General features: G+C 46.2%; 1 protein-coding gene across 1 annotated transcript; it reads left to right on the top strand.

Moving 5' to 3' along the window:
- The first annotated feature begins 1,412 nt into the window (after window positions 1-1,412).
- LOC123399925 (flowering time control protein FPA) lies at window positions 1,413-10,313 on the top strand. The gene is made up of 7 exons (XM_045094310.1): window positions 1,413-1,902; window positions 4,455-4,697; window positions 4,787-4,861; window positions 4,953-5,719; window positions 5,803-6,391; window positions 6,509-7,078; window positions 10,075-10,313. The coding sequence occupies exons 1-6, from the start codon at window positions 1,564-1,566 to the stop codon at window positions 7,058-7,060; spliced, it is 2,565 nt and encodes an 854-aa protein (XP_044950245.1). The 5' UTR covers window positions 1,413-1,563; the 3' UTR covers window positions 7,061-7,078; window positions 10,075-10,313.
- The last annotated feature ends 1,151 nt before the right edge of the window (window positions 10,314-11,464 follow it).

The raw sequence follows: 11,464 nt of genomic DNA, 5'->3' as shown, positions 1-11,464 counted from the left end.
CTACCCCGTCGGTGCCTTCTACTACGTGGAGGCCGTTGATGATCAGGAGTAGTTAGGAGGTTCCCAGGGAGGAGGCCTCGCCTCGTTCGATCGTTGTATCTTTTGTGCTAGCCTTCTCTAAGGCACCCCATGTTTTATGTCTGTACTCAGATATTGTTGCTTCCGCTGACTCGTGTGTTTATCGAGCTTTCGTATTCTAGCCCTCGAGGCCCCTGGCTTGTAATATGAAGCTGATGTTATTTTATTTGTGTCTAGAGTTGTGTTGTGATATCTTCCCGTGAGTCCTTGGATTTGATCGTACGCATTTGCGTGTATGTTTAGCGTACGATTAAACCGATGGCGTCACACCCCCATATTGTACACATTATCCATTTTGTAGGTCGGGGGGGGGGGGTCGTCTATAAAACCCCTGGCTCCCCTCCATTCAGAGGGTCGGCCATTCTCACACCCACACACCCAATACAGGAGAGGCAGATAGCGAGCCGGCTGCTCCATCTTCCTTCTCCGTCGAACAGGTCAAGGAGCATCTTGTAATCCTTTTGGTTCATCAACCACTCCAGCAGGACTAGGGGTATTATCTCACACGGAGAGCCCTGGACCTGGGTACATCGTGCGTCTTGCATCGCTAGTTATTAATCTCGTTCTCGAAGCCCGTCGGTGTCCCTTCGATCCCAACCACTTTCGATAAGCTTACCCATGACATCTGTCGTGAGAAAACGACGACATATAATAAGTAAGTCGATTCTTGTGCCGATTGCAGAAGCCATCAAGATGTAAGATGATGCAATTGTAGTCCTTATCTCCTCCAAAAAAGAGTAGTTCGAGACAAGTGAATAAGTAGTTGAGAGACAAGTCAATTCGACCGTTTCTATACATATCTCATTATTTTGTTGCGTGTTCGCATAATTGTAGTCTTATCATTTTTGTCTTTACTGATCAATTTGTCTAGTATGATGACCAAAGTTATGTCTCCTGAGAAATAAGACAACAACTAATTATTTATGTTCCTATCTACTTGTGTTTATTTTGCTAGATTGAGACGATGTAAACTTGAATGAATTATGAACGAGCTATTTGTCCTTGGTTATTAAGGCGTAATGAAAATTTCGGACTATGTGTTGGGTAAACTTGCTTATTTTGAGAAGGTTATACTTATCTGTTTTTTCTTGAAAAAACATACATATTCAGAACGTGTTTTGACTTCCTCCGTTCTACGACTCCGCACCGGAACGGAGTAGCATCCAGTGATAATTCGGGGAGCTGCTAAAACGTCACTCCACGAAGAACTGTGTGAACGGGCGTTCATTATCATTTTTCTGCATATTCATCTGTTCTGTGTGGCGGGGATATATTTTTTCTTTTTTAATTGGAGCAGGATAGAAACGGTGCCGCCCACGGACTGTGGGCAGACGTCGCTGCCCAGCCCGCGGTATATACAGTCCGGCCCGCGGGCCGGCTCCCCTCACCCCGTCCGTTCCCCGTCCCAGACAGCCGAAATCCCCACATCCTAATCCAAACCTAACTCCCGGCGATCTCTCCTTGCCCTGATCCCCACCGCCGCAGATGTCGTCGGAGCCGCCGCCCGCGGAGCCCTCCGAGGCCGCGGAGGCGGCCAGGCCGTCGGCATCCCCGCCGAAGGAATCGGAGCCCGCCGCCGCGCCAGGGGCCGCCCACGAGACGAACACGTTGTGGGTCGGCAACCTGCCCACGCACGCGGGCGAGGACGACGTCATGGCGGCCTTCGCCCCGCACGGGGCGCTCGACTGCGTCGTCATGCGCGCCGGCTCCCGCAGCTACGCCTTCGTCCTCTTCCGCTCCGTCGACGAGTCCCGGGCCGCCCTCGAGGCGCTTCGCGGGTCGAAGGTCAAGGGCTTGCCCATCCGGGTCGAGTTCGGCCGGCCGGTAACTTATCACCCCCCCCCCCCCCCTCTCCTACTCCTCTCTCTCGTCCCACCCCCACCCCCACCCGGATCCGCTCCCACCCTGGATCCCCCGGGGATCTGGGTGCGGTTCGCGATGTGAATTTTCCGGTAATTAGGTCTTGGTGCTTGTGATTTGCGGTTTATTTAGGCGGTGTGGGCTGAGGCCTCCAGCAGCTCTGAAATACTCCCTCGGTCCCAAAATTCTTGTCTTAGGTTTGTCTAGAAATGAATGTGTTTAAATACTAAAACGTGACAAATACATTCATATCTAGACAACTCTAAGACAAGAATTTTGGGACGGAGGGAGTATTTAGTTATTCGAGCGGGGGCACACGGGATCAGCGGTGACGGGGTGGTCTGGCGGAGGCACCCAGGTGGCTGGGTGCACACATGGCGAAGCAGCAACAGTCTCATCTCTGGCTGGGTAATTGTGCGTGCCGAGCTGTACTCCTTTGATCTGACCAAGAGCTGGCTTGCCAGCAGTATCCCGACGAGTTCTTGGGTAGGTGCTTCAGGCGGCAATGGCAGACGTGTCCTTAGCGTCAAGCTCAAGGTGGAGGAGGGGCGACCGCGGGTCCAAGTCCGGCAGGTGCGCGTCATCAGAGACAGAGAAAAGCGGCGGGACTCTTCGTTGGCTTGGCGGCTGTGGTAGCCGGGTCGGGAGAGGACAGTGGAATCAGAGTTTAGAGACGAGGCTGTGCCGGAGAGGGAGAGATGTGAGTGCCCGACGGCGTCTCGGATCGAGGAGGAGAGATACGGGAGGGCCGTGGTGCTGACAACGATTGAAATTGGGAGGTGAGTGAGAATTGCGCGGGGGGTGGGGGGGGGTGGGGGGTGGGAAGCTGTGCCACGTCGGCCAGCCGATTTGGAGGAACGACCAGGCTTCAGGCGACAATGGCAGACGTGTCCTTAGCGTCAAGCTCAAGGTGGAGGAGGGGCGACCGCGGGTCCAAGTCCGGCAGGTGCGCGTCATCAGAGACAGAGAAAAGCGACGGGACTCTTCGTTGGCTTGGCGGCTGTGGTAGCCGGGTCGGGAGAGGACAGTGGAATCAGAGTAGAGAGACGAGGCTGTGCCGGAGAGGGAGAGATGTGAGTGCCCGACGGCGTCTCGGATCGAGGAGGAGAGATACGGGAGGGCCCGTGGTGCTGACAACGATTGAAATTGGGAGGTGAGTGAGAATTGCGCGGGGGTGGGGGGGGGGGGGTGGGGGGTGGGAAGCTGTGCCACGTCGGCCAGCCGATTTGGAGGAACGACCAGGCTTGGCATATCGACCAAATATACCGTTCAAGGGAACGGCTGGGTTCCGGTCCTCACAGGAACCAAATATGAGAATGGGCTCTGGGTGCAGGACGGACCCATTAGATTCTACTTGGTGACCCAAACCAAACACGCCCTTAGCGAATCGTTTTCTACCACTTATGGATGGCAGTGGTGGGTAATTGTTTTTTGCGGATCTTTAGCAAATTGTTTTCCGGATTGGGGAACAAGGGTCGGGTCAGGCAGCTCTTGTTATTTCTGGATCTTTAGCGGATAGTTTTTCTACCACTTATGGATGGCAGTGGTCGGTGAAAGGGTCGGGTCAGGCAACTTCAGGGGCAAAGTCAGGACAGACGGGCAGAAGCACGAATCCCTTTATCAGTGTTCAAGAAAGCGTTTTTAACTGACACTTAAGCGCTGAGCGACGGCAAAATGCTTCGCTCTAGCCCTAAGCGGTAGATTAAGCATTTTAAAAATTTTGGCTGTTTTTATCTGCTTAGCTTCTTGGGCAATAATGGCAGCATGTCATTTAACTTATTATTAGAGTCTGTAGGGGAACTGTTCCCTTCAGATTCTGGCAACATGGCCACATGATATGCATTTGGCTATGTCTATTTGAACCGAACTGCATTTTAGTTGTTATCTTGCTTGCTGTGCGAACCTGATGTGTATTTGCTATGTTGCTAAGTGCATTTTAGATGCTATTTCAACTACCCATGTGCTATGTTTCCTATTTTCCTGTGCATATTATTCAAAACAGTCAAAGTCTGGCCAAGTTTAAAAAAACGCTCAAGCGCGCTTAAGAGCCCACTGCTCTAAGCTGTGGCCTTCTGCATTTTTGAACGTTATGCTTTATTAGTAGCTATAGAAATACTCCTAGATTGGTGATTGTTCCTTGTTCCAACTTTTAATTTGCTATGGAACAGGTCAATATCTTGTCCTGTTTGGTTTAAGTTCGAATGGTGTAACTAATAATGGATGATCCTTGGTCAGTGGTAGTTGTTTATTTTTAGCGTGAAATTGCTCCATCCATATCCTGCGTTGTTTAATGATTTGTGCACAAATGTCGCAGTTTGATGTGTGATTTGATTTAACTATGCAGTGCATGTTACCTTTGATCTGTTTCACTTTAAGTTAGACAGAGTAAATTCATAGTTATCTCATAGTTTTTGTTGCTAGGACTGCTTGGATGACGATTTTTTTCTTCCAGTATTTCATTATTACAGAAACAATATGCCTTCTGATGGCTTGTGTTTGTTGATTGATTTTTACAGGCTAGAGCTGTTAGGAACCTATGGGTTGGAGGAATTAGTCCGTCTATTTCAAAGCAAGAGGTAGAGGATGAGTTTCAAAAGTTTGGGAAGATTGAAGGCATTGCATTCTCTCATGATCAAACTTCTGCATACATCGATTTTGAGAAACTGGAGGATGCCATTTCTGCCCATAGAGCCTTGAATGGGACTGATTTAGGGGGCAAGGAATTGTGTGTTGATTTCCAGAGGTCCAGAGGCAGAGTGGTATGCATCTATTTTTGAATAGTACTTCTAGGCTGCAGTTTTTAAAGGGACACTGTCTTATTGCTAGTTATTTGTACTGATTTGGATAGGAACGGTCGGAAGCAGGCAACTTTAATGGTAGAGGATCATTGCCACCTGGTGAAATGGGAGTTGGACATGCAAAGGTACTGCTGTTTACTTGTCTTGGTTCTTGCTGTTGTACTGTCCTCTTTGATCTGCGGGTTACTTACTGTCATATCATGTTCTGTTTGTCAGGGTTCTGCTGGAGTACGAATGCGAGAGGCAAAAAATCCTACCAATGTTCTCTGGGTGGGTTTACCCAATACACATAAAGTTAACGAGGAGACACTAAGGCGGGCTATGGCAGCACATGGTGTGGTTACAAACGTCAAAGTTTTTCCAGAAAGGCAGTATGCTTTTGTGGAGTTTGCAACGATTGAAGGAGCTTCTAATGCTAAGAATCTTCTAGATGGACGTCTGTTCAATGATACCAGGATTCATGTTCTTTTCTCCAGCAGTGGGCTTGGGCCCAGTAAACTTGATAACCTAACACCGCCTGCTGGGTTCCCTAGATCAGAGATATACCATGATAGTCCATATGCCGCACCTGATTATTTTGGTGCTGGTCGCAGTAGTTATGGCACATCACAGGGGTATGATCCTCGACGTGGAAGATCAAGATACTTGGACTATGGTGCAATGCCAGTCACTGGTGGTATCCTTCCAGCACCTGAAGCTGGCTCATCTGTGTTGACTGGACATTCTGCTCATAATGCACTTGATCCGAGAGAAGCCAAAAGGGTGAGGTTGAATGCTGGCATGGACCCTTACCATGTAAGGGCAGGCAGTGAGGGTCTTCAACCGGTTGCTGACGAGAGCTTAAGCTCTGTTATTCGGATCCAGGGCATGGTACACCAAACGTCTTGCCTTGGGCACTTCTGGCGTGGCAGTATTGCCAAAGGTGGATCTCTTGTTTGTCGTGCTCGCTGCTTATCTATAAGGAGGGGCGTTGAGATACCTTTGTGAGTACAAACTACTTCAACTTTTTTTCTGAAGTTTCTTGTATAGTCTATTGACGTGGCATATATTGCACTTCTCTTTGTAGACCGGACATTGTTAATATCTCTGCTAGAACAGGATTAGATATGCTGGCAAAACACTATGGAGATGCTTCGGGTTTTGAAATTGTCTTCTTCTTACCAGACAGTGAAGATGATTTTGTGTCTTACACTGAATTTCTGCGGTACTTGGGCTCAAAAAGTCGCGCAGGGGTTGTTAAGGTTGATGCAGGAACCACTTTGTTTTTGGTCCCGCCATCGGATTTCCTGACGAATGTTCTGCAAGTTGATGGTCCAGAGCGCCTTTATGGCGTGGTACTGCACATTCCACAGATGTCCAATGCTGCTGTCCAGAGACCAGTACTAACTGGACCAGAGTCACAAGCTTATTATGATGGCAGTGATACCATGCTAGCGATGCAAAGAAATTACAATATGGGCTCTGCTAATGACAACCATCATCAGGATGCCGATTATCGGAGATCTTTACGTGAGGAAGCAGTTCAGTCAGGTGTGTCAAGCTTTCCCATGAGCCAAATAGCAGGACAGCAAGGACAGTCACTCAATCCTGATATTATGACCACAATAGCTAAACTTATGCCAAATGTGCAGTCAACAGTTCCAGCAAATAGTCAGGTAACCCCAACCTCCACAGCAAGATCTGTGGCATCACTGTTGCATGATGCATCTACGTTTTCTATTGTATGGGAAGATGAAAATCTAACACTGACCTCTTATTTATCCTTTGAGCAGGTGGGTAATCTTCAGCAATCCGGTCAGCAGTTTGGCAGGCAAGCTGCAGCAAGCTACGGGGGCATGGTCGGTGCTCAGGAGCAGCACCCAACACATACTGCTTACAACCCTGAGGTTACCTTAAGCTTGCCTCCACCACCTCCTCTACCTACACAAGCACCCGTGCCTGCTCTCCATACACAGCAGCAGTATCAACCCGAACACTATTATGCTCCTCAAAACAATTACGGTTCCTTAGGAACAGCTGGCCAGTCTAACCTCCAGGCCAGCAATGCTAACCTCCCTGGCCCACCCCCGCCCCAATTGAACAACGGGCCTTTGGCAGCAAATAACCAGACGGGAAATTTGGCGCAGCTCCATCAGTCAATGTCATTCCCCACTGATAGGGTAAGCCCAGATTTCTCCTCTCAGGTACAACAGCAACAAAATGTTGCTTCTGGTTCTGCCCAAGCTCCTGACGAGGTGGATAAGAACAAGAAGTACCAGGCGACCCTCCAGTTTGCGCACAATTTATTGCTTCAGCTACAACGTGGATCTGGAAATCAATCTTGATGATGAGTACTGCTTCAGGTAAGCTCACCTCTGCACTTAAGTGTTATTTTGCTTGCTTTATCTTTTCTGCTAAAATTATGGATGTAGTGAAATAGATTTAGCTAACTTCAGAGGTTCCTAGCCAATTTTGCATGGGGAATTCCAGGAACAAGTTTCTAGGGACATGGTTTGAAGGAATAATAATTGACAAAAGTTACAATTTTGTCTGCCACCTGAAATACTGATAACTGCTAATCATCTTTGATAGTGCTAACATAACCATAAAGCTTGGAATGTTAGACGGAATTCATGCCTAGCAAATTCTTATTGTGCTAATAGACTGAAACAAAACCCAACAGCTATCCTGTAATTAATGATTCGTGGTAATATATTAGGGCAGGTCTCGCTGATGAATGTTACATTATTTGTGGGGTGCATATCGTGTAGGATCAAGCTGATCAGAACCAGTGGCTTAGATACTAAAGTTTATCTAACAAATTCACACATGTATCCTTTTCATTAGCTAGATCTTTTATGTGCATTATCTGTTGATATTTTTTGCTTGCATGATAAGTTGATATCTGCGTATTCTATCTTGATTGAGTTCTGGACCTCTGATCTACATAGGTTAATTGCAGTAGCTAAAGGCATGGTAGAATGTTGCATAGCTTTGCTAGAGGCACTATTAGTTTTTAGTTGGTATATCTGTGTATAAACATCTTTCATGTAATGGCCTTATAACTGGTGATTTGAAACAAAGCGAAAACCATTCTTCACTTGCATGTAAGTTGCGCAAGACTGCAGTTCTCGTGGTACATCGAGACTACGTTTCTCATGCTATGATGAGACGATATCAACGTGGCGCTTCGCTTTCCTTCGCGGACACTGCTTGTGCCTCATGCCTGCGGAACTTCGTGTAGCATACGTTGCCACCTAGCGGTCCATCAGGATCGTCTTAACCCGAGATGCAAACAACATTCGCGGTGCGAAAGGGCTGTGCGAAGCCCTAGCTCCTGCCGCATACACAAACATATTCGATGAGATGTTCTTACCTAGATTTTTGAACAAAGGGTGTTTTGTTTCGATTACCACGCATGGCATCAAATAGTCTTTCTAGAAGTCAGAAAGTTCATGATATGAACACCCTGACTCGCCTTATGTTCTTGGAACGCTGGTTTCATTCTCATCACGCATCTATGGTTCTGACGATTAAATCGTAGCACACGTCCGCTCATGTTTGCTTTCAACTCTGAGCGTTGTTTTCCCAAACTGTAAACGACATTGCGCCCAAAGGCCCATCCAGTTGGGTTAGATTTCCTTGAGCTCAGCTTTACCCGAGTGTTGAATGGGCTGCTGCCTGGCGATGGCAATTGGCATTTAGGACTCTTCCCCTGCCGTTGGATTTCGTTGGCAGCAATGGCATTTGTTGCCTCCTTGCCGGCTCATGATTCTGAATTATCGGGCGATTCCATAAAGCTCATTTCGGATCGCTATTGAAATTAGGACCAAAGGCAACATCTGTACATATTCTAATGCTCAAAATACCGTTTGATAGACGCGCTGACTGCCCATAGCAACATTTTCCTGGAAAACTTTCCAACACTTTGTACCGTTATCGAACCAGGAATAACTTTGCGGTAGCACGTGGTGCAGTGCGACGGCCATTCGCAAAGTATTGTGCTACGTAACATGGCTCACCTGGTTGATCTGGTGCGCTCTTCCTTATTTAATTATTATTCAAATGTCCGGCCACACAACGCAAGAAACGTACTAACAAGACTCATTCATTATATGCAAGTACTGTATATAATATCTCATCCTGTCCCTCTCTCTCCCTCTCTTCTCGTCTCTTTCTTATATGCGTGTCCTATTTCACGTGCCGTGTGGTTCACAATTATTACACGCATGTGGTTGTGGTGGTTGCAACGGCACTTCGACTACTCTAATATCCCTAGTAGCCTACCAAATTCTTTCTGGCTGGGCAGAAAGAATTACCGTTCAGTGTAACACCATCAATGGGTGCTGGAGACAGCCTCAACTTTTGCTACTCCCTCCGTCTCAGTTTAGTAGCCACGTAAATTCTTTCTGAGAAAGAATTACAGTTAGATGTAAAGAATTACAGTTAGATGTAACACCATCAATGGGTGCTGGAGACAGCCTCAACTTCTGCTACTTCCTCTGTCTCGGTTTACAAGTCCGACACATATATCTAGGTCGTTAATTTAATCAACTTAATGAAAGACATATATTTAAAAAAATATATCATTAGAAACTTTAGATCTTCTATTTTCTAATGATATAATTTATATGTTAAATAATATATTTTATATACGTTAAATTAACGATCTAGTTATACGTGCATGACTTTTTGACTGAGGAAGTAGAAAAATATGCAGTAATTTGTCGTATGCACAGTAACTTATCCATCTGTCTGTCAGCTCTGTCTTTCACATTTTCTTTCTGACTGATGGGAAAGCCGCTGGTGGCCCTTGCTGTCAGTCCAACTGATTTTGCCTCCCAGATTCATGGCTTACCTCCATTTCCCGCTCAACGCATCCGGTTACACAAAAGGCACGGTCAGATGCTGAATTGAAGTATTTGCCAAAAGGAATTGCAGACTTTAGTGCACCGCGCTGTTACGTAGGCACGATGAATTATTTTATGACTTCAGTCAGTACTCTCTTCGTTTTTAAATATAATTTCTTTTAAACAAAACAAAATAAGTGAATATATATTTTAAAATATGTTCATACACATCCATATATAGTCTTGAAACCTCTAAAAAAGACTCGTACTCAGAGAGTATTTAGGAACGAAGGTAGTACGGCGACACGTTTGTACATGCACTATGCTGCCATCTTGTGCTCGTACGAACGACTGACACGCGAAAGAATATGCCGACACTACCAGTAGAAACCGTTTGATGTAACCCTTAGCATGTGCCATTTGTGCGCACTAATTATTCCTGAACAAAAGACACGTGTTACGGTTCCACTTGCTGACTTTAGTACCTGACAGAAGCGTGTGCTGTGTAGGTACTCTCTCGACGGCTCCTCCACTGCAACGCAACTGAATCGGCCCATGGTGGTGTTGGCGGTTATTTTCTCTCGACGCGGAATCGGTTGCTACCTACCGAACTTCTTTCTAGGCATCAGATATTTTAGCTTTGAGCTGTATAATCGTTTGTCTTTGTGTATGCGGCCTCCTTGGCATGACATGTAGTACTTGTTTGACTTTTCGGTTTTGACATGGATAAAGCTTGTTCTGAATCTGAGTTCATCTGTGCTTTACTCTCTTATTTTTGCTTTTTTTTGGGGGGGAGGGGGTGCAATCATGAAATTTACACTGGAAGGAGAACTCAAATATCTTCTTTTGCATTACTCTACTTCTTTATATATGCACCTGATATTTCAACTTTAAACTGTATGATCGATTGTCTTGTCTATGCGGCCACCGTGGCATGACATGTACCAATTGTTTCATTTTTTGACTTTATCATGGATAAAGCTTACTCTTGTTCTGGTTCTTTTGTTTGGGGTTGGGGGAAGGGGGGGGACACAGATTATCACAATCCTGAAATTTACACTGATACCTTCGCTTCTTCAAATTTCCAGAAAGGGGGAGCTCGTATATCTTCTTTTGCATTCCTCAACCTCTTTCTATAGGCATCGGACATTTCAACTTTGAAACGCATAATCGGTTGTCCTGTTTATGTGGCCTCCTTGGCATGACATGTAGTACTTGTTTGCTGTCATGGATAAAACTTTTTCTAGTTCTAGTTTTTTTATTTGGGGTTGGGGGGGGGGGGGTCGATAGAGCTTATCTCAATTTTGTAAATTTAAACTAGTAGCTTCCCTACCTCAGACTTTCCATAAAAGGAAAATTTAAATGTCTCCTTTTGCATTCTTGTAACACTTTATAGGCACTTATTTCAAGCCCCCAGATTGCAAACAGACAAGTGATTGGGATCATATGCAATTCCTGAGCCGGCACATGAGCTTGTCGAGCAAACTTCTGACATCCATCACACCTGCGTACGATATCCTCAACAACAACATGAGTTGTTAACCAGTAAAACCCATGACAGAAAGCTTTTGACACTAAAAATCGTGAACCAGCATGATGCCCACAGTCGCCAGCATGTATATCATTGAGAATTTCCCGTCCTTCCTCAGGGGAAACACATCGTTGAAAAATTCCACAAGTGCTTCGCTTGTGTAACTCGCCCTTATGGATAGTCATAGACTTGCACCGTCATATTATTTGTCGGGCGACGATTTCCTTAGCCGGTAGCTCTCCCCGGGCTAGGTAAGCCATATATGGAATAGTCCAATCAGGAGTTGACGGAGAGCCGTCACCAACTGTGATTCCCGCCCAGGGATAACTATATCCTCTTCAGATGGCAAGTTCACAGAGGGGTTGTGG

The sequence above is a fragment of the Hordeum vulgare genome, chromosome 5H (assembly GCF_904849725.1).
Source record: "Hordeum vulgare subsp. vulgare chromosome 5H, MorexV3_pseudomolecules_assembly, whole genome shotgun sequence".
NCBI lineage: Eukaryota > Viridiplantae > Streptophyta > Magnoliopsida > Poales > Poaceae > Hordeum > Hordeum vulgare.
The sequence above is the reverse complement of the archived record's forward strand: the minus strand, read 5'-3'. Positions and strand labels throughout refer to the sequence as shown.